The 23,615-nt window shown below is 39.6% G+C and overlaps 1 protein-coding gene across 1 annotated transcript in view; it reads left to right on the top strand.

The window, feature by feature from the left end:
- LOC124639503 (cholesterol transporter ABCA5-like) overlaps positions 1-23,393 on the top strand; it is a 40,926-nt gene extending 17,533 nt beyond the window's left edge. Inside the window, exons 2-36 of the mRNA XM_047176903.1 lie at positions 1,841-2,006; positions 2,352-2,531; positions 2,866-3,038; positions 3,858-4,095; positions 4,341-4,567; positions 4,699-4,777; positions 5,064-5,171; positions 5,601-5,744; positions 8,258-8,408; positions 8,786-8,930; positions 9,937-10,167; positions 10,548-10,662; positions 10,885-11,034; positions 11,300-11,467; positions 11,579-11,654; positions 11,800-11,976; positions 12,336-12,508; positions 12,830-12,928; positions 13,284-13,440; positions 13,763-14,114; positions 14,473-14,659; positions 14,961-15,077; positions 15,428-15,647; positions 15,859-15,946; positions 16,484-16,652; positions 16,836-16,985; positions 18,806-19,030; positions 19,354-19,514; positions 19,936-20,143; positions 20,577-20,668; positions 20,759-20,849; positions 20,971-21,049; positions 21,344-21,464; positions 21,973-22,139; positions 22,812-23,393. Coding sequence (XP_047032859.1) covers positions 1,841-2,006; positions 2,352-2,531; positions 2,866-3,038; positions 3,858-4,095; positions 4,341-4,567; positions 4,699-4,777; positions 5,064-5,171; positions 5,601-5,744; positions 8,258-8,408; positions 8,786-8,930; positions 9,937-10,167; positions 10,548-10,662; positions 10,885-11,034; positions 11,300-11,467; positions 11,579-11,654; positions 11,800-11,976; positions 12,336-12,508; positions 12,830-12,928; positions 13,284-13,440; positions 13,763-14,114; positions 14,473-14,659; positions 14,961-15,077; positions 15,428-15,647; positions 15,859-15,946; positions 16,484-16,652; positions 16,836-16,985; positions 18,806-19,030; positions 19,354-19,514; positions 19,936-20,143; positions 20,577-20,668; positions 20,759-20,849; positions 20,971-21,049; positions 21,344-21,464; positions 21,973-22,139; positions 22,812-22,924 — 5,497 coding nt within the window. The 3' untranslated portion in view covers positions 22,925-23,393. The remainder of the gene's footprint in view (positions 1-1,840; positions 2,007-2,351; positions 2,532-2,865; positions 3,039-3,857; positions 4,096-4,340; positions 4,568-4,698; positions 4,778-5,063; positions 5,172-5,600; positions 5,745-8,257; positions 8,409-8,785; positions 8,931-9,936; positions 10,168-10,547; positions 10,663-10,884; positions 11,035-11,299; positions 11,468-11,578; positions 11,655-11,799; positions 11,977-12,335; positions 12,509-12,829; positions 12,929-13,283; positions 13,441-13,762; positions 14,115-14,472; positions 14,660-14,960; positions 15,078-15,427; positions 15,648-15,858; positions 15,947-16,483; positions 16,653-16,835; positions 16,986-18,805; positions 19,031-19,353; positions 19,515-19,935; positions 20,144-20,576; positions 20,669-20,758; positions 20,850-20,970; positions 21,050-21,343; positions 21,465-21,972; positions 22,140-22,811) is intronic.
- The last annotated feature ends 222 nt before the right edge of the window (positions 23,394-23,615 follow it).

Raw genomic sequence — 23,615 nt, 5'->3', positions numbered from 1 at the left:
AACGATATCTTATCACGATAGAACAATTAAGTTAACCGTTTTATGTTTAACCTCGGACCTAAGAAGGAAAACTTAGACCATTAAGAAAATAGCATTAAAAAAGCGACGGCAGTGTTAAATAATTTCATTCTACTGAAACAATTTCAGCCAATATTGCTTTATTTGGACTGGTAACGTTCCCAATTTTACATTGCATACAAATTTCACTGATATGCGTTGTAACACAAAAATTAAAAAAAAAATAAAGATAGGGATGAAAAACCAGCTCTATAGATTAACTCCAGCATGCACCATGTAACTGTAACTATAACCAAACCATAACCAACCCTTAACTGGCCATCAATTTGTCAAATCGGCGATTTAATGGCTGGTTTACCACCCTTCCAGTGGGTAAAGAACCAACCTCTCGAGTATGTGGGTGCGGGTTCGATTCCAGGTCAGGCAAGTACCAATGCAACTTTTCTAAGTTTGTATGTACTTTCTAACTATATCTTGGACACCAATGGCTGATAAAAAGGTGAAGGAAAACATCTTGAGGAAACCTGGACTATTTAGTCTGAAATCACCAACCCGCATTGAGCAAGCGTGGTGATTAATGCTCAATCCTTCTCCGTGTGAGAGGAGGCCTGTGCCCAGCAGTGGGACATAAAAAAAAAGGCAGTAACAGACAGACAGACCTTTGTCAATTTAACTCTCATATTTAACACTGAAGTGCGAAAACGCTAGCGAGATGACGATCACACACAACGTTGACCAGCCTACGTAACCACGAGACATTAGTTTAAGACATTACAAGTCATTACTCTCTGTCAGTCGGTTTCTATACGTCAGCCAGCGTGTCGGTGAACTGAAACACTTAAATAGACGAACACATGACGAACAGCTGTTGGGAATGACGTCAAACTCAATACATAGCGTGAATATGTCTCGTTTCTTCACAAAACATAAGAAGTTGGCTTCAAAACTATTCAAAAATGTTGCCAATTTTATATCTTTGAAAACTACAAACAAACGTTCTTGACCGTTTCTGACAGTAATTGTTTAGTCTATTTTGTGACTGGACAATTAGCCTTGTTGTATTTTGAAATCTATTTCGACTAAATAGGGTGGATTATTGACACAAAGTGAAGATGAGATCACAAAGTGAAATTCTAAAGTCTAGATTATGAACGCCAATCTTCGTAGTCACAATAGAGATGAAAGCACAAGAACAAGCTTGCAGTTTTCACTCTTTGTCGTTAAAGGCCGTCAGGCGGATTTGAGAAAAGTCTGATACTAGGGCTTGATAGGTAAATAAACCAAAAAAATATATCAATAGTTTTCATCCAAAAAACGATACGTTTCAATTTACAAAAGCCCCTAATTCTACTTGCCTCAACAACTACTTATTTTATTATAATCAGCTATTTTATTCGTTAAACAGACAGTTTACGAACTCGGAAGTTAGTAACTACTAGATGATAAGCGCTTTCAGTCATTTATTATCTTCCTAAACCAATATTTACGTTTAACTAAGTATACTACAGATTTTGTGGACACTGATTACGTTACGTCACTCAACTTGGCTAATATTTTTTGATTGACAATAATTTCGGAGTTTACCACTACAAACAAAAACATACGGTCTTACTACAAAAAAAGCTTAAACAGACTTTCGACACGTGGTTAAGAAAAGTCTCCATACATTTTTTTTTAAAACACATGACGAATGGGTGCTTAAATTTTTGGCTTTAAAGGTTTTCCTATTTATGTATTTAAGTAGGTACTTATCAACCTTTTATTAATTCTCCTTTACCTCCCTGAACTCTATTGCAAACTAAACCAAGATCTTCTTCATCAGGAAATGTGGAGAGAAGGACAGAAGCGAACTGGACTGCGTGGCGGTAGGTAGTCGACTGCGTGGCGCCATGGGGACCCGACCACCGGCCAGGTTCTGGCCACAGCTGTGGGCCACCGTCGTCAGGAACCTGCTGCTCAAGAAACGGGATACCAGGAAGACCCTTGCTGTGAGTACTTCTCCTTTTATGGCTGTTTTTTTATGAATGGCCTTGGTTAATGTATGGTGGAGGAATAACGGCCTATTAAGTAAATGACCCATTGCTGGTTATTTTGTTATTGCCAAAACTTACATCGTTCGTTATAGGCTTCGCCCATTCCGATAATCTTAAAGCGTTGCTACTTATTTTCATCAGATATTTACTAAGCTACCATATTTCAAACCAATACGAAATGACCTTTTACTCATGTAGATATTACAAGACTTGACAGTCATAACTTGGTTTCCATTCCGATTGGGGTAGGTTATGATCGAGTGATCCCCTAGATCTAACAATAATTTTTAAACTTCCCAGGAGGTGCTGGTCCCGCTGTATTCTCTGGGTGTACTGATATTCCTGAAGATGCTGGTGCCGAACCCCAACTTCCCGGAGGTTCGGAAACCAGGCCGGCTGCTCAGGATACACCACGACGCCTTCCCGGAAAACCACTCCGTTGCTGTTGTGGCTGACTGGCTTAATGCCAACGGAACAATGGTACGGGATAATTTTATATATGTAATTTAATATTTTTTTTTCTTCTTTTTCAAAGTTTTATACCAAATTTTGTTAAATGTAATTTTAATACAGGTACCTACTTACATATTATTCACAGATTTAAAACTATTTTTTATATTTACTTACCTAAAACTAAACATAATGCATCTAAAAACTCCTCATTTTATCTTCTTGGATGGCAATATATAACCTATTTGTGTTCTCTTTACACATCTCGAAATTTTCGCGAATCGTGTCTTTACCTAACTAAACTGCAGCACACTTTAATTTATATGGCTTTATAGCACAATTTAAGACGTTTTTCCCATTATAGGGTTTCCTCGAAGAGATCAACAATTTGCTCGCGGAGTCCCACCAGCACCCGATCCGCTGGATCAAGTACAACAACAACTCGGAGCTGAATGACGCGTACCACAACGACGCCAGGAACTTCCCCATCGCCGTCATCTTTCACACTGACCCTACATCCAATACTGAAGCACTTAGGTAAGATATACTGCATGACACATATATTTTAGACTTAATTTGTCCAGCAGAGATACTTGGAAAATGTTACGTAATTTATTTGACGTAAACTCTAGGAACGCCTTTCTGCCTGTCGATCAAAAATTAAATGTAAAAACTATGACTTTAAGTTCACAAAACTCTGAACTATCGCAATTGAAGCTCTCGCATTGTTGACTGACAGTTTCTTTGAAGTTAATAATTAATCCAATCAAACTTTTAACGGTCTCATACTGATTGTTACTACCATTTATCTCCATGAGTCCTATCAAACTATCTGATGACTAAAAGTTTGCAATATGCGTGTACTGTTAAGGTAATTGCTCAAAATTACTGCGCCATAAAATGTCGTTCACAACATCCATCAACAATGGATAAAAGATGCATGATGATGCATTGATTGCTTTACACAATAAAGGGCGTAAGTCATTTACTAAATTACCTTAAATGCGCAATATTGGATGTTTATCAATAGGTACCTGTAGTATCTGAGATTAATCTTCTTCATCAATCTCTACAAATTTTTTTTAAGTCATAAGTATATCAAGAAATACGAGCCAGCCAGCATTATCGCTTTCGATTACGTCTATAATTGAGAGCGTATGTTAGTGACCATTAGCACTGGTGCGAACAAATTGTTTATGGCAAGCATCATCAAGCGCTTTTGTCGTTAGAAATGTTCAGTGCAAGCTCTTTGATGTTTAGAAATGTACTGAAATAAATCAACGTCTTGAATGCCATATGTAGGTGCACGCCACGATTCATCAAAGCAAATTGAAGCATCCTTTTTCGTCTACCCAGGTATACCATCAGAACCAACCCATCCCACATAAGTACACCGTCCACCCGGACCTTAACGACCTCCCCAGCAAAGTGTCGCGAGAGGAGTACCACGAAGGACTGGTCTTCCGACTGGTCTAGAGGGGGGCAGCTCATACCGCTGTCAGAGATGCACAGGGAAGACACGTGTCCTGTGCTGCAGTATTATTACTCTGGATTCCTGGCTTTGCAGACGCTCATTGATTATATTAAGATTAAGGTGAGCAAACCTAACCTCAAAGTGATTAGAGCCTTTGTAAAAGCAGTGATCACTAAGATGAATTCATGCGGGATGATACGCAATTTAAATTCTTTTCAAGCAGTTAAAACACAAGTTTAGCAACTTACACATAATTTAAAATATTTTATTTATAGCTTTTGGGTACTTAAAAACTCAAAGAATTTCCAATCATTGTTAAACGAAAAAACTCAAGAAATGCTCACCAATTCATTTTCTTTTGACAGTATGACACGGATGCCCCAATCCCGCCTCCTAGAATAGACCTCCGGCAGTTTCCAAAGCGCCAGCACACTGGTGATTGGCTGGTGATCTTCCGGGTGATCATGCCCATGTATATGGTGATGACTCTCTCTCAGTTCATCACCTACCTCCTAATGTTCGTGGTTGGGGAGAAGGAGAAGAAGATCAGAGAAGGAATGAGGATTATGGGGCTGAAGGATTCGGTGTACTGGTAAGACTAATAGTTCTCCAATAGTTTTCCAAAGTAATTTAGACGGTCTTGCTCCTGTTGACAATCTGTAAACGACATCAATAATTCCAACTCGTTTTACTGTAAATAAACTGTGACCTTTCTGTTTTTAGGGGTTCATGGTTTTTAATATACGCAGTCTTCGTTACAATATTATCAATCGTTAGTACCGTGCTACTATTTACACTGAAGGTAAGTCTAAATTCTTTATATATGTTACTTTATAATAACGATTTATTTACACTTTAACAACTATTTACATTTATAGATTTACACAGATATTTACAGATTCCTTAAAAAACAAAAATAATAAAAAAGCATAGGTGCTTTTTGGATCGGGGTTAAAATACTGGCCACAAAAAAAAAAGAAATTACATGACAGCTACCGCTCAGGCGGGAAATTTCGAAAACTTGTTCCCACTTTTTCGTTATTAAGTTTTTTTAATAAAACAAAAAGTAATTGTTGTATTATTTTCAGGTTTTCCAGCATTCATCCTACATCTTAATATTTTTGTTGATGCTGTTGTTCGGTTTTACAATCATCACGTTCGCCTTTATGCTGACTCCGTTCTTTGATAGAGCTAGGGTAAGTTATTATTACTATATACTATATTCATAAATCCAGTTTTCAGAACAATTAAATTATTTAATTCAATCGTAGACATTGACAATTCCTCAAGAATAAATAAAATAAAAACAAGCTAATGGAAATCTAATCAGTAAACTTTATTTGTCTACATTACAAATAAATTAACCTCGACTTCTAAGTATATTTTTTCCAACATTCGCACGTTTGCTTTATAGATAAATGATGTAAGGCTTGTTAATGTAATTTAACGATGGTATTCAAGCCAGTGTTTTCACTCGATTTGTACGGGCGGTGTTACGTATTCGTAATTCGTAACACCGCCCGTACAAATCGCTCGTGCGACAGCAAACAATTGACGTGAAATTACTGTTCATTGTTTGTAACAACGGTTTTACATATTATTCATCTCAATATCATTTCGTACAGACAGCAGGCATCCTGGGCAGCTTCGCGGTGAATCTGATGAGCGGGCTATACTTCATCCAAGTGTTCGTCTCCAACGCGGACTCGCTCGCCTTCTGGTTCGTCTCGCTCATCAGTTCCAGCTGCTATGCTCTGGCTATGGATAAGGTTTGTTTCATATGTTGGTTTATGACTTGTTTAATTAGCCTTTGTCTTTTGGGCCTTTTCCCATAGCGGCCATGCTGGAAGGGATTTCATAAGCGACTTTGTACTTGACTGTTCTATTTTTATTGTCATCTCATCAACCGTGTACATAAACTGTTAAATAAATAAATAATTTAAAATAGGCACTGAAATATCTATTCAGTTCTATTCATAAATATTTCGATTGTATCTGTAAGTTGCGGTTTAGTGTTTTGCTATTATAGCCCGGTCAAAATAGACATAAAAGTAGTGGTCAAATAACAAAAATTCCCACAAAGCTGATTTTTGGTGGAGAGCTAGATTTGATTATTATAAATAAAATACTAAAAGTCCCCATCGATCCCATGTGTGCGTCAAAAGTTATTCGAGGTCAAATGTCAAAATTTTAGGTTTTTTGTTTTTTTTTCGAAAACTGTAAGTTTTATCAAAAAAAAACATCAGACCAAAGTTGTATATCTTTAAATTTTCTACAAAAATGGCATTAACAGTTTTCTCCTAAATCTTACCATTCCTGAGATATCGCGATTCAAAGAGTCACACTACACATGATATGCACATATAAGCCACGTACATACGACGGCTGCCTTTAAATTGTGTCGTTTGAAATAAGTATAGACAATCTAATAGGTTAATACCATTTATTGTTTTTCAAAGAATTCCCCGCGATATTTAATGCACTTTTGCATGCATTAAACCCAATTCTTGAAATTTTTATTCCATTCTGAAGTGGGGGTAGTCAAATTGGCCGATTTGTACGAGTCAACAGCTTTTTCAGGTGTGCTGAAACGTTTACCACGAAGACTTTACTTAATTTTGGGGAATGTAAAACAATCGTAATGCCCACGGATCTATGTCACGGTATGTTACATGTTGGTCTGCGACAATTAACTGCCGCATAGCCTCGATATTATCTTGGGTCATATCGGGTTTTGAATTAAATTCACGTGACTTGTCGCTAAGGCTAGATTGCCCACTTTTAAATCCTAAATATCAGCGTACTGCAGTCCTAAGGCATGGTTCTGCATCACTAAACACAGAACAAAATTTTTTAAACAGCTGAAGTCGCGACAATCCGCTTTTAAAGTTGTAGAAAATTATCGCACGCTAATTTTCCTTCGACATTTCCATTTTTATCCAGAAGACTGGGGTTGGAAATTGATACATTATGTATCTGGACCCTATTAAAACTTTACTCCCACCTGCTCCAGAAAAACACCTGACATTATTTTTTGCAATTGCAAAAATGATTGTAGTATCAAATCATCCTCCGAGCCCTTTTCCCAACTATGTTGGGGTCGGCTTCCAGTTTAACCGGATGTAGCTAAGGTCCAGTCCTTTACAAGGAGCGACCGCCCTATCTGACCCCCTTAACCCAGTTACCCGGGCAACCCAATACCCCTTGGTTAGACTGGTGTCAGACTTACTGGCTTCTGACTACCCATAACGACTGCCAAGGATGTTCAATGACAGCCAGAACCTACAGTTTAACGTGCCATCAGAAACACAGTCATTGGTGTCCAAGATATGCTTAGAAATAGTACATACAAACTTAGAAAAGTTGCATTGGTACTTGTCTGACCTGGAATCGGACCCACTCATACTTGAGAGGTTGGTTCTTTACCCACTAGGCCACCACGAGTTTTTGTATGAATCTGATAAATCTAAAACAATCACAATAATAGTTAACCCAATAGTTAATATCAATAATGACATCATATTAGAACTTGACGGCAATTATTCCCTTAAACTATCCTAAAATTGTCATGACAGTTAGTGGAGTAGGCCTACAGGGGAAACCACGATAAAAAAACACGCGCCGAGTACACTTCCTCACAGGTGGCGTGGAAATGTGTGCATGTCATGTATGGAATATACTTTGAAGCGCCATATCTCAGGTATAGTAACATTTAGGAGAAAACCGTTTTCGAAAAAAACACAAAAAACCAAAAATATTGACATTTGACCTCGAATAACTTTTGACGCACTCATGAGATCAATGGGGACTTTTAGTATTTTATTTATAATGATCAAATCTAGCTCTCCACCAAAAATCAGCTTTGTGGGAATTTTTGTTATTTCAAATGTCTATTTTGACCGGGCTATTATAGAAAATATGGTTACGGTTACAATAAACGGAAGATTTACAGGTTTAAAAATACCTCTTATAAAAAGCTAACTTTACAGTTATCGGCACGGATCTTGAGCTCTGACCTACATCTGTGCAGAAGTGATTTATTAGCAAAGAACCAATCCCGAGTGACGGCTATGACGCGATGCACTGCGGGCCAATCACCGCTTTAGCCCGCCCCGCGCCTCACTTCATACTACATAAGAGACCCAATAAATTACTTCTGCGCAGGTGAAGGTCAGAGCTCAAGATTCGTGCCGATAACTATAGATATAAAACACCCCTTGAAGCATCACCAATGACATAAAAACTCTAGGCTTACTACTAACTTTATGAATATTTCCTCCAGGCTTTAGTCCTAGACATGGCAGGAGTAGGCGTCACCTGGGAAAACTTATGGAGCGGTCCAGGAGTGCCCTTCGGAGGCAGTCTCATCATGATGGCAGTAGACACCGTGCTGTATGGACTGGCTGCCTACTGGCTGGATGCCGTTATACCTAGTAAGTGAGGAAGATAGGAGCAAAAAGATCTGATGACAACACATCCATCTTTCAGAGTTTAAATATGTACTCGATTGTTTTATGTATAAAGTTTTTATAAAGTGGTATATAACTGAACAGAATATTTATATGACAATATATCCACCTAAGTAAAATTAGTTTTTTAGTTAATTAATAATTTAGTTTTTTTTTGGTTTTGGTTGTAAAAACTTTCATTCAAGTCTGCAGTTATTTAACTGCCAAGGTTTTCATTTAAGCCAACAGATTCCTAGAACCAACTAAGAGCTATCTATCGAAGTAACAAGGGATCGGCGAAGACAAGATTATTAAAAAAAGCTGTACCGATAGGAACATGACCGACATTATCCTCTTTCCAGGTGAATATGGAATCAAACAGAAGCCTTGGTTCTGCTTACTCCCATCTTTCTGGATCGGCAGCAGACGAGGCCGAGTGTCGGCAGTACATTTCCATTCCAACGGCGAGGCGGCTTCTCATAACAAAGATATTGAACCAGTTCCTAGGTATTTATGATCAAACTTTTTCTTATTACATAGGTATATGTCAAATTGAATTACAGACAGTAGTAGTATTTTAGGGCCGTTGTCGTTCACATCGATGCAGTCATATACAGTCTTTAGCTATTTGCATTACCTCTATAATCACATTTCAATCTCGGAGTAAATGTGGTACTACGAACACACGCGCCATTCTCCTTTCCTTTCAGAGATCATCTGATGTCATCCAAAATGCTAGCGCATGTGATTAAAGTACGTTGGTGCAAAGTCGTAGCGAGTTTACGAAATGTGAAACTGCATTGCTGCAAAGTTAAAGAACCGGAATAGGATATTTACAAAATAGACTAAAGCTTTGGAAGACCGTTTATAAAATTATTATGAAGTTCCTATCTAAAAGTTACCTATGACAAACGTTCTAAGTCCAAATGAAAACATAAACACAGTCGCATTATTTACTCTATGAATTAAATTGCAGATCTAAATGGTGATGTTTGGGCGTTCTGCCAAATTGCAAGAGCGCCTTAGCATTACGACTTAGTGCCAAAGCGCCATTAAATTATCCGTACTATAAGTTCTATGATTAGATACTATCAATTTAGTGTTAGTAGTTCCCGATAATAAGCAAATTGAAACATTTCTCAAAGTTCTATTTGGAACTGACAGTTTTATTAGTTCATCATTATTATCCATAACGTATAGCTCTGAGTATGCTGCAATTTGAATTTGCTGGTACTGCATCTTTTATTCTTCTTCTTTCGTGTCGATGACATGTCTTATGGTGAGACTACACTTGCATGGCCGGATGCCCTCGTTAGGTCCTGCCACGAGCAAGTTTCAAGGCACAGTGGACTGCATCTTTGAATCATATATACTGAACTTGTTAAAAAGGCCATCTCAAGAGTCTAACCAAAGGGCTATATGCAACAAAATGACTTACATATACATACATGTACTTGTAAAAACACACAGTTGGTCCCAAATTATTACTACACAAAATATGTTTTATCTCCAGGGAACTTCAAGACAAGGAAGCAATCAGAATCGTAGGCCTTCAAAAAAGTTTCCGCCACTGTCGGAAACCCGAGATCAAAGCTATAGACAACATCGACCTGAGCATCTATGAAGGTCAGATTACTGCTGTGCTGGGCCACAATGGTGCTGGCAAGTCTACTCTCTTCAACATCCTCACTGGATTGACGGCACCTACTAATGGAACTGCCTACGTATATGGACTTGATGTTAGGTAAGTTGGCAGTCACATAACTGAGTTTGTATCTCTTCATTTTTGTAGAACGATATTTAATTATGATGCTAAATAACAAACATGATCACACCGAAAATCCTACTATATTCTGTCTCTATTTTCTTCATTTTTAGCTGCTTATATTAGCTTCACTTGTAACTATGTATGTAAGAAAGTCTTGGAATCTTAATTTGACCCACTTCCCGGCCTTAGATTAGGTTGAAATTTTGCACACGCTCTGAGTTCTGATGACGTATATGTATAAGAAACGTTACAAAAAGCGTGTTTTTTTATATTTATTTTTCTTCTTATTGGCTTAACAAAATGTTAACCATTGATGATTTCATTCTCGGGTCTAAATTCAAGTTTTCTATCTACAGAGATCCTAACGATATGCATGAGATTCGTCAAATGATCGGCGTGTGTCCTCAACAAGATGTGCTCTTTGATCTACTATCCGTCAAGGAGCATCTGCAGTTCTTTGCTGCTGTCAAGGTAAGTTGCATGCATTAATATAATAATATTAAAGTCATATTTATGTGGTCTATTTCATTCTCGTTTAGCTATGTCGTCTGTTTCAAGTTGAAAAAAATGATGGATCGCGACTTAAAAAAACAGTTACTCTTAGAAACCCAGTAAATTATAAAAAAGAACTTTGATGGATGTCTTACACGGCATGATGATAACGTGTGATAAAATATTGTGTTTTATTTCCAGGGTATTCCCCGTAAAAGGCTGTCAGAAGAAATTCACAAAGCGCTTTCAGATGTCGGACTATTAGATCAGGCTAACGTATTTTCTAAACATCTATCGGGAGGACAGAAGAGGAAACTTAGTATAGCCATCGCGTTTATAGGTGACCCTAAGGTAAGCAATCCTTAATACAATATTGGCGAGTCCATAAGTCTCATTGTAAAGAGTATCCAAAGCTTAATCTATTTACCTAAGTTATTCATAACATTCAGATATTATAAGTTATTATATACTTAAGTTATTCATCTCTCATCGTGCATAGTTCCCTTTACTTTCACAAGGATCATGTCAAGTCTCCCTGTTCTAATTTATCTTACTTATCTTTTTTTTTCCTAAATTGTATATGTTTTGAGCCTTAGCACTCCTCAAATTCCCCCAGATTATAATCCTGGACGAGCCAACAGCGGGAGTAGACCCTGTCTCCCGGCGTCAGACGTGGCGCATCCTGCAGAGAGCCCGGCACGGCAAGGTGCTGCTACTGACTACACACTTCATGGACGAGGCTGATATCCTGGGTGACAGGAAGGCTGTGATTAGTAAAGGCAGGGTGCGTATATACTGTTTATCCTCTAGGTAATATCTTGGACAAATCACAGTGGGAATATACCTGTTCTATGTCATACTATAGAGATATTTTAATGGAAACTGTCTGTTGCAGGTTCGGTGTGCAGGCACATCATTATTTTTGAAAAACAAATTCGGAATCGGATATCACTTGACTTTAGTGTTGGATGGTAAGTTTATTGAAAAGTCTCTCATGCAATTCCTGCATATAGCATGCACTTTTTGTTTACAATCAGTTGAGCTACAAAAAAGGTTCACCTAATTAACTAGCTGTACCGAAACTAACACTTTCCTTTTCAAAAATGTCTTCTTCAGGAGCGTGTCGAGAGCACCAAATCACCCGCCTAGTCCGAGGCCACGTGCCCCGCGCTGAGAAGGCTCGTCGTCATGGTAGAGAGCTCTCCTATATACTCCCTCACTACGCCGTGCATTTGTTCCCACCGCTGTTCAATGCTATCGAGCAGGAGATTAAGGAGAAGACTAATAGACTTGGTGAGTAGAAATAGTAAGCAGGAAAGGTTGTAGGATGGGGTAGGCTAAGTTGTACATTTGATATTTAGATATGCATTTTCGTATCGTGAGTGATGCGCTGAGCATTGTTGACAGTAGAAAAACACAATGATGAACACAGCCTCGTTCTTTCTCTTCCGGGATCATAGCCAATATGTTGGTTCATACATATATTAACTTCTTAGATACTACAAGCCAAGTGCAATATATTCTTCACTAAGATTATGTCAATTAAATAGAAAATTGCATGAAGCATATGCAGACTGTTGAAGAAATATATAAAAAACAAAACCTTAGCAGTTGGGTAAATAAAATAACAAAAAATCGTTTTTTTTCTTCAGGAATCACAAGTTACGGTGTATCAATGACAACTTTGGAAGAGGTGTTCCTCAGTCTAGAAGGAGAGAACGCTGAAGAGACGGAGGCGGTTGAAGGAGTGTCATCAGTAAAGTTAGTGAGGGCTCGAGCACTCTCCAGGAGTTTGTCGTTACAGAGCAAGACGTTAAGTTATCAGGTAAGATATTCCTACATCACGCTGTTAAATTATTTATTGATAGTCGATTCGCTATACATAAACCTAGAATATTTTTTTTTCGATGGGACATCATCAAATGCCTTCTCTTACTATGGGTTAGTAGCGGTGAGGGAGTATCAGACTTTTACTGACTAAAACCTATCATGTTCCTTCGTAGGCCTTTTATGTACCAGGGCCGCGGTAACTCTTTCGAACAATCCCGCAGCCCACTAAACCTACACAGACAGATGTATATGTAGCAAAATTAAACCCCAAAACGCCTACTTTAGCCATACCATTGACAAATCTTTGTTTTCTCAGGAGTTAAATGACAAAGAAGGTCAGAAAGCCACATCATTACCTACTCCACCTGCATCACACGCGCTACATTCTACCACTCATGGCGTCGAACATGTCAAGGTAATGTCTTCTTGATACTAAAATTTTAAGCTTAATCCTTCTCTGTATGGAAGGTCTGTGCCATTCGGTGGTACGATAAATAAGCTAGAGATGACTAGAAGATAACTGGAGAAGACCAGAGATAACTTGAGATTACAAGAGATCCCTACAGATAACTAGAGTTGACTATAGACTTAACGACATCACTAGAGACAACTCGAGATAACTAATGGATAGTTAAGTTTTAAGGTAGTAATTTTTTTGCCTCTTCTTAGTAGAAGAACACAGAACAGAGCAATTTTTCGTTCCGAACGTCGGAAAACTTGTATGTAGCACTCTTAATAACTACTCTATCCAAATTATCCTTCTATTCCAGGTGGCTCCAGAAGTCCCGATTTCAGTGGATGCTCTCGGCGAGACAGTGAAGACAAATCCTACTTGTTGGAGAACATTCTGCGCTCTCGTCTATATTAGGATGATGCGCATGATCCGGGATCCCTACAAGCTTTATGTCATGATCTTCATGCCTATCAGTAAGTAATAAACTGTAATCATAATTATCTGCATTTATATTTTTGTTGTTAAAAGCGTTTTGGCCTCGTAAGTACTACATTGGAGTTACGAGCCTTCAGCAAGTTCTGAAGAAGAAGAAGAAGAAGAAGCTCGATAAAGTACTTTTGTATCTCTTGTTCAATGATTTTACTTAACTAGTTTCATTGATTCTCTCTTTGCAATATTGTGAAGGATACAGCTATCACTTTCTCAGAATTCCAGAAGTTATTCAGGTTGATTACACTACATAGAGTGCCATTTCTTCTTTTTGTTTTAAGCTACAGTAACCAATTGTTCTTTCAGTATCCTGCGCACTGGGTCTCTACATGAAATCCAGACAAATCGTCTTCTTCCGAATGCAGCCACTCAAGCTAGACCCCAACGCTTATTTCAACAAGACCCCCATAGCCGTGTACAGTGAACAGGACAATTTCAAAGAAATCACAGACCTTAGGGACTCCTTAGAGTCTTTGGGAGCATTCCCTATCATAGACTTTGATGGAAACTTCTCGAGTCTATTAGACATGGAGAATTTTGGAGCGTTCAGCTTGAGAGATAGCTTGATACCCTATGGGAAAATCATGGCCTATTACAATAGTACTTATACGCACAGCTTGCCTATCATTGTTAATTTGTTGGACAATAGTGTTTATAGGTAAGTTTGCTATCACTTCTACCTTAAACTAAAATTAAGAACCGTATAGCCAGATACTTTGACCATACCGCATAACTTTGGGCCAAATTGGAACTAATAATAAATAGCGAAGGCACAGAAATAGAGAACAGAAAGGAAGCGAAGGAATAAAGCATACAGTTTTTAATATTTTGTCAATAAAGGGATTCTCAATATAGTATAAGTCGCAATACATAAGCCAATAAATACAGTTCATAAGAAAATGCCCAAAGCACCACATATGACAAATCACAACGTGGCAAAAACAATCCCCCCCACCATTATCAAATTACCCTCACTCTACCCAACAAACCTAAAATCTTCTCTCTCATCTCCCCAGGGTCCTAATGTCAGCATCAGGTATGATGGAGAGCTTCAAGCCGATAGAAGTGCTGGCTCACCCCTTCCAGCAGACGGAGCAACAGGAGGAGTTCAACTTGGGCAATGTTGTGTGTGCCATATTCATGGGCATGATCTTCGCGTTGGTGCCTGTTACCTTGGCTGTTGATATCGTTTATGATCGTGAGGTGAGTGGGATTGATACTGAACTAATAGGTATTGTAGTATGTCAAAGTTAAGATGGATAGGTTGTAAAGTGTAAAAGAAGAACCTAACTTTGACGTTGTGGATATCGTAACTACTGCATGAATGAATTGAAACTGTGAAGTGAATTGAAACATTTGGCATGTTAACAGATGATATCCTATGCAGGGTTCATTTGAATAAAAAAATATATAGATGATCAATTAATGTTGTCAGTATTAATTCAATTCACTCTCTATAAAACTGCACAATTTGAAATTGTGTTAATGGATCTTCTTCCTGTAGATAAAAGCCAAGAACCAGTTGCGAGTGAACGGGCTGTCGATGAGCATGTACTTCCTCACGTACTTCACCATACTGATCTTCATTATGATCCTCACCAGCGTTGGAGTACTCGTGTTGGTAAGTACTCTCTCCTCTTTTATCGTTTTCATTCCTAGAAGTGTGTGAAAAACACGTGGTTAAAGCAATTTCTGCTTGCACTGCAGTTTATCTTATTAAAATCGCATCTCATCTTAGGGACTTAATGATCAGATGAGATGAAAAAAGTTGCTAAAGTTCTCTCGCCATATGGTTCTCTGTCTGATGTATTTTCTCATATCTTGAACCCCCTGTATTTAGCCGCTACATTTAGGATGTAGTGGTCGTATAAAAATATCTGCCAACTGCACCAATCCAAGACATACTTCTATATCATATTATCCAGGAAATACTTATATCAGATGTTATCAAATCATGGTTTTCCTTCGCAGGTAATCCTCAACGATATCCCCAGCTTAACAAACGGCTCAGCAATAACAATGCTATCAGGCCTCCTCCTCCTCTACAGTCCGTCCGCCATCTTGTTCAACACGTGTCTGTCATACATCTTCGACAAGATGGACTCCGCGCAGAGTATCATGCCGAACATAACCACGTGGGTTGGCGTCATACCCTTCATATTGGTTGCGGTGCTTGATACTTTTAAATGGGGTGAGTTTTTTTTAGGTTCTTTTAGAGGACCTGAGATAATTTAGGATTCACCTAGCTACATAGGATGTTCAGATCTGCTCACTTTTTCCACAAAATAAATACTTTTTAAAACTTATCATGAAATTCAAGAAAAAAGAAGTCTTTTGTATTAAAATTTGAATGGTAGATAATTGTTATGAGAATTGCATACTTATCATGTTCTTCTTTTCAGGTAGCGACATAGCGTTCTACTTGCACTTAGTGTTCAGTTTCCTCGATGTGATGTACATACCATACGCCATCATATACTACGTTGATAGGTGAGTGCAAATCAATATACGCATTACCACTAATATCCTTCCCAATATACTACCTAACCTACCATTTCAATTGCTCACTAGTGAAAAAAATTGACATTGGCCCTATACAATACACGTAATGTCAAATTCCTATCTGTAGTAAAGAAAAAAGAGATATTATATAGAATATTTGTAACGGCCGTAAAACCAAAAGCCGTCTCATCATCATCATCATCATCATCAGCCTATCGCAGTCCAAAGCCGTCTCACAAGTGGGCAAATGCCAAACTTCGATTCAAAGTTTAGGATTCGGTTGTTAGGCGGAATCCCTAATTGAGTACTGCCTTTACTGGTCGGTGATGCAAAGGGTTGAGTGAAACACGGTGTTCGGATATTTTTCGTAAACCCCCAAAGAGAACCGTTCACTCGGACCAGTGCGCAGTAACTGTCCGTTCCTTGCATGCCTCCCGCTCTCACGTTTTTGCTTACCTTGCACTCCGCTATACATACTTACATGTGTCCCTACAAAAGTATTGCATACCTACTTTTCCGTCCCAGGGTATACGTAACATGCAACCTCCGTGGTCTCTGCACGACTCCAGCGCTGAGCAGCTACTTCACAGCCGAGGTGTGGGTGCTGGTGGCGGCCATGTTGCTGCACGTGCCGCTCTGTGGCGCCGCGCTCCTTGCCGCCGACAGGCTCAAGTCCGGCGGCAGGATATGTCCTGTAAGTACATTGACGCTGGCGAATTTTCCGCGCACAAACGAGTGGCATAAATCTGTCGCTCGTTCTATAACATCATTCTTGCAAAGTTCGTACAAACCAAGCAATGGTTTTTTCTACTCTGTAAATTCACTTATATGTAAGGCTTAACTAAATATTGAATTAAACACTGTGTTTTGTCCTCAGCGCAAGCGCAGCACGTCGGAGAGCGGCGGCCAGGCGGAGGCGGAGGCGGGCGGCGAGGCGTGCGAGGACGCGGACGTGCGGCGCGAGCGGCGCCGCGTGCACGCGCTGCTGCGCCAGCCCTCGCACAGCGCGCCGCCGCTCGTCGTGCATGTCAGTACCTAGTGTATATAGCGCAGCGCAGCACGTCGGAGAGCGGCGGCCAGGCGGAGGCGGAGGCGGGCGGCGAGGCGTGCGAGGACGCGGACGTGCGGCGCGAGCGGCGCCGCGTGCACGCGCTGCTGCGCCAGCCCTCGCACAGCGCGCCGCCGCTCGTCGTGCATGTCAGTACCTAGTGTATATAGCGCAGCGCAGCACGTCGGAGAGCGGCGGCCAGGCGGAGGCGGAGGCGGGCGGCGAGGCGTGCGAGGACGCGGACGTGCGGCGCGAGCGGCGCCGCGTGCACGCGCTGCTGCGCCAGCCCTCGCACAGCGCGCCGCCGCTCGTCGTGCATGTCAGTACCTAGTGCAGTGGTTCCCAAAGTGGGCGATAACGCCCCCTTGTGGGCGCTGCAGGTCTCAAGGGGGGCGGTAAGAGACCCAGAAAGAAAATAGGGGCGTTGTGTAGAGGCCTGGGGGGTGATTTGTAATTTTATTTAGCTAGGAGGCCTCTTAGACAACGACTTGTGAACATCAACTAATATGAATTACAAGATTGCTCAGACTCGGTTCTATATTTCTCTCCACGTAGTTCATATATCTGTCCTATTTTACTGAATATAGAAAAAATAAAAATCATGTCAATGTCAATCGGTCGCTCCGTTTCGTAATTAAAGTAGACACAAACAAACAAATAACTTCGCACTTTCGCATTTTGATAGTTATTAGTACTCGTAGATATCTATCATGTTTTAACAAGTTTTTGTTAAATAACCCGAATTGTGAATTCCTGTATCAGTCGGCTGGTTCAAGTTGTACGACCAGGTAGGCACGGGCAGAAGAGACGAGTCACTTGTTGAGGTACTTTTGTGCTCCAAAACTAAACAATTTGCGCGGTTTTTTTTAACTTGTTTTGGTACTTTACTCTTCCAAAACTCAAAAATTTCGCGCTCGCTACGCTCGCGGCTTTTTCACTTGTGACTGGTTTTTGTAAGACATGTTCGGGTTCTATTATGTCCCAAAACTCAAAAATTACGGGCTCGCTTCGCTAGCGCTTCAAAAGTTTGAAGTGATCTGTCTCCGGTTTCTTTATGTTAAACCAGGCAAAAAGTACCATGAATGACCATATTGCACCATATTTTGTCGTTTTTTTGGGGGGTGCTCAATAGGTAGTCCGCCCCGGGTGCCACCCGATGCTACGCCGCCACTGTAAGAGTCAACTTGAGACCTAAGCGCCGCGGTATTTTACCTACCTGCGCTCAGGTTTCAAGTTGCGGGTTATAGTAAAAGTTTCGTTTAGAACTCTCCGTTAATAAACATTTATAGGTCACAATAATTAATTAATTTAATTTGAAGTTATAGTAGTTTTTAAATAGGAGAAAAAATGGGGGGCGCTAAAAAAATATTTATTCTCAAAGTGGGCAGTAGACAAAATAAGTTTGGGAACCACTGACCTAGTGTATATAGCGCAGCGCAGCACGCCGGAGAGCGGCGGACAGCGGATAACTTACTTCTTTAGGAGATACTCCATGGTTGTCTGGATAAATATAAAGAACATCGTGAAATTATTCATATCTATATCTCACGGGAGAAAATCAGAGGTCTAGTCTAGAGGATCATTTTTGATGAACCTACAAACTTTTGAAGAGCATATTACGATTTAACAGCACGCGTTAAGGCAATAAAATTATCCAGTTACAAAAAAAAATCTGCAAGATCCTGATTATCAAGCCTCTATTTCATACATATCTAATCCCTACAGCCCCTTCAGTCATCCTTTGATATCTGAAGCACTCGACCTCTAAATTCCCAACTAAACATTACAATACCTTCCAGAACTTACGAAAAGAATACAAAGTCCGCGGCACCGGCAGCGGGGGCTCCTGCTGGTCACACCAGGAAGAAACTTCTTCTCGGGCGCGGTCGCGGTTCGTGGGGCTCCAGCGACTCAGCTTAGCAGTTGAGGGGGGGGAGGTGTTTGGTCTGCTGGGGCATAACGGCGCCGGGAAGACTACTACTATGAAGATCATTACTGCCGAAGAGAGGCCTACTAATGGCACTGTAAGTTTTGGCATCGTGTTTTTGTATTGATTAGGGAAGGTGATTAACTGAATTTTGTAATTTTAACGATCATGTATCCATAAGCGCATCTCAAAATACTCATATTCATATTGAAGTTCTATCTGCTCAGCAATTTATATATTTTAAAGTATTAAATAATAGCTCAGTAAACCTTTGAATGCCCAATGGATTTACCCTTATGGTCTTTAATTTGAACTTTATAAACGAACCTTGAACAAATTTTTTACACCTAGGACTCCTCAGAGACAGTCACCGTCTCCAATGTTATTTCCGCTCATTATTAAGCTGCTCTTTTCCCCCAGGTAATGCTAGGCAGTCAGAACATCGACGACTCTCAGGCGTCAGCGTTCATGATGCTGGGCTACTGCCCGCAGCACGACGCGCTCTGGAAGAACGTCACCATCCGGGAGCACATCGAGTGTTATGCCGCCATACGGGGCGTTAGTAAGGCGGATACTCCTAGGTTAGTACACCAAGCGATTTTTGTCATCATTCACCTGCAGATTGTTGTTTTTCTTTTTCATGCACACAAAAATTATAACCTAGTCCTTGTATGATTTATCGTATCATGTAAAACATTTACATGTCACGGGAGCCCGACGCGACGTCTTTTCTGTTGGTTGTGATTGTCGTCGCTTAAAAGACTGTAGTGTCGAAAGGGACCGGGGTAGGGACTTGCTTATTTATATACTTCTTCGTCTCCAGTGTAGATAGACTTCGAAATTGTACTGACCTGATTGTAGTTTTGGTCTGTAGACCTTTTTCAATTAAGACATGATCAATCATATAACTATATATGATATAGTTGGAGTTATATGACTATATATTACGATAGTATCATGTAACTTCCCCTCAGGTCTTTACCCAACTTCTTCATCTTCCAGGATAGTAGACGCATACCTAAACGGTCTCCAAATAATGGAGCACGCGGGCAAGAACGCGGAGGAGTGCTCGGGCGGCACGCGGCGCAAGCTGTCGTTCGCGCTGGCCATGGTGGGCAGCCCGCGCGTCGTGCTGCTCGACGAGCCCTCCACCGGCATGGACCCGCGCAGCAAGCGCTTCCTCTGGGACACGATACTGGCTAGCTTCCAGGTATGTAACTAAGAAATTATCTTGAAAGTACCAGGCAATAACCTGGTAGTCTGAGACCAATAACCATCATAACACGGCCGTGTTAGATATGAATCCTCCTTGCTACGAACCTGGAAGGATACGAAGATTTGTTCAATGTGCCTGATTTCTCCTCCTCATCATTTCTCTCCGCTGGTAATCATCGTCAGTAGATAGGCCCAACTCCCACATATCCCAACGGGCATTCGTCACCCAGGTAGTCTGAGACCTATCTCTCCCTCTTGTCTGTGTAGCCATGTCCTGTGACTCTGATGGGCCTGTCTCTGACATCGACAGCTACTAGTAACATTAGGAGCTTAACTCAATGTTTAAAAAAAAATGGCCACATATTATGTTTTTAAGAACTTTCGACAGTTTTTGGCTAGAACGTCTTTATCTTAATATTTTGTTACAGGGTAAAAAAGGTGCTATACTAACGACACATTCCATGGAAGAGGCTGATGCTTTATGTTCCAGAGTCGGCATCATGGTCAAAGGAGGCCTCAGGTCAGTGAAAAAACAATAATTTTAAAATATAATACACACTTAAAATAATATTTATGTAATAATAATATTTTTGGTTAAATATATATGTAGATGTATCGGCTCAACACAACATTTGAAGAATTTGTACGGTGCTGGATACACATTAGAAATGAAGATTGGTAACAGCAATCAGAAGACTACTGTAAGTAGGAGTTATGAATAATTTTGTCATACAACCCAAATCCAATCTTTGGAACATTGCTAAGGTCCCAGTGTGGGCGCCAAAACATAAATATTTAAATTATTTTTGTCTAAATAAGCAGATGATGGAGACGGAGTCATTGTCACCATCACCGCTCAGATCGAATGAAAACTCGCCGTCATTAGGAGAAGCTGATGAGGGTAAGTAGTACTGTGTTTACAGCTACAGAAATTGAGAGTTTTATTGTCCTTAAGTATATTTGTTTAACTTAAATAACATTTCTCATGCTCATTTTGTTTACATGAATGTCGGTGTGAATGTCACCATTAGACTGTGGATGTCATAATCTTGCTCATATTCTGTCTGTTCTGTATTGACTCGCATTCATTTCATTCGTTAGTTTATCTATCTCCTTTTTATCTATCTCTACATTGAATTTAAAGTGTTTTAAATATAGTTATGTATATTGTAAAATTTCCTCGTGATAATGTCAGGCGGTTCGGGTGGGGGCTCTGTGTGTGCGGAGGCGGAGGGCGAGGCGGAGGCGGTGGACGCCAGCATCCACACGCCGCTCGTGGCCGGCACCCCGCCGCCGCCCAGGCTGCAGCACCATCGGTAAGAGACACGCAGCAAATATCAATACATTCTGTAGAATAAACCTACTTTATACTTTACTGATATAGCTTTTGTGTATTACGTGTTTGGATACGCACAAATAATTTATTTCCTCAGAGTAATAAACCAAACTGGTGTGGCGGCTACGCACAGTTGAGAATACCAGTGGAATTTGGTTGGTCAACTGGAAATACTATATAAAGCCCTAAAATATACAAATGAATCTCTGAATCCGCAAAGCGTCTTCGGACAAGATTTATTTGAAAAAATCTATACCTACCTATTATATTTCTTGCTATCTAGGTATACTATTTTTGTATTTCTTAACCTTTCGCATCCAAAGGTGACATATCCAAGAAAATATGAAACCATTTTCTGAATTAGAAATTCCTTTACACGTTCCCATAACTTTTCAATGACCCATCAGCTGAACCACACTATGTCCGTCAAAAAAAATCATCACCCCATCACATTTTCACCACTCCAAATACTTTTCAAATCCCCACAGGACGGAGTCCGGTGGTGGTGGCGCGAACGCCGAAGCAGCGATAGCTCTGGTCGGGCAGATATTCCCGGCCGCCGTGCTAGAGGAGAGCTTCGCGGAGCGGCTCGTCTTCTCCGTGCCGCAGTCTGCTGTCTCCAGTCTAGCCAGGTGTTTCCAGCAGATTGAGGACGGTATGTATTACTAAAGGAAGATATAACTAGCTAAAAGTTTCAAAGGAGCCGTTATAAAGCCTATTTGAAAAAATGAATTTCAATTTGAGTTGGGCGCCAAAAGTAATTTTAATTAGATAAAGCTCGTATTGGTCATCATGGACCATAGTGTACTATCTGATAACATGCTGAACACCAAAAGTTGTGCTGAACACAAGGCAATCTGGTCCCACGGTGGGCGCCAATATTTATTTCTTAAATTTCTCAAATCTTCTAAAGGAAAATTGATCATTGGCAATGAAACTTGTCAAATTGGTCAGGTTTTCTTTTATAATGTGATAAATATGATGATTAGAACTGCTTATATGAGTCCCAGTCTGGGCGCCAATTAAATATTAGTTGACCTGATTACACACAAAATAATATTGGTAGCTGGAAGTTTCTAAATTTTAATAATTTTGGTAAAACTAAACTTAACATTAAGGAATTCATTCAAGTCTACGATATTTGACTATTGTCAATATTAAGTATACACAATTGATAAACAAACAAGAAAATAATTTATGAATAGCCATTGTGCTACAAGATTATCATTCCGTTCCATATTGCGTAGCTGTCAAATCACAATAAAAATAGTTCGTACAAATAATCATCCGCATTTTGTTCATTTATAGAGCAATGTTATTATTCCAGCGAAAGAAAAACTAAATATAGTCGAGTACAGCTTCAGTCAAACGACATTGGAGCAAGTGTTCCTGAAATTCGCACAATCTGAGAACGTCGATTCGTCAGACCAAGAACATTAAACCGTTGATAGTATTGTAAGTATTACGTCACTGTTCTGACTTAGCTACAATTTAAATTTGAAAAAAGAATCGCGAATAAAAAACAGCCAGTGTTTATGTCATCGAGGCATAGATAATCAGCTTAACTCTTTGGTAAGCAAAGTTAAAAAAGAATTTAAATAAAATTAGATTTCTCAGTCCCCTGGCTAGTGTAGTTCTTTAACGAATATTTATATCAAAGATATATTTATTACTTGTTATTTGTTACGTGTTAAGATTCTCGTAAATATGGCAGCTAATGAATACAATAAAAAAATGTAAATGCTAAAGCATTTTTGGTACTATAGGTCGGCAGAGTCAAAACAGTGACATATATTGTGCTTTTTTGAAAAGAAAATGTAATATAAAATAAGGATCGCTTCTGATATTACAATATTGTGTAGTTTATTTAGTTGTGTTCTGTTTATAGCCTGGGAACTGATTGGTAACTTTTGATGTGAGTAACGTCTTGTAAAAAATATTTACAAAGTATGTAAATGTTAGTGGTTTCTGCAGCAGTAGTTGAGAAACCACTAACAAAGTAGCAACTTAGTAAGTAACTTTCTAGATCTACACAACTAGAAAATGAAATATTTAACAAGTAAAATAAACTTCATTTTAATTACAATTCTCATTACCTGTAATGACAGTAAAAATAATAACCAGGGTAATG

The sequence above is a fragment of the Helicoverpa zea genome, chromosome 19 (genome assembly GCF_022581195.2).
Source record: "Helicoverpa zea isolate HzStark_Cry1AcR chromosome 19, ilHelZeax1.1, whole genome shotgun sequence".
In the NCBI taxonomy this organism is placed as follows: Eukaryota; Metazoa; Arthropoda; class Insecta; order Lepidoptera; family Noctuidae; genus Helicoverpa; species Helicoverpa zea.
The sequence above is the reverse complement of the archived record's forward strand: the minus strand, read 5'-3'. Positions and strand labels throughout refer to the sequence as shown.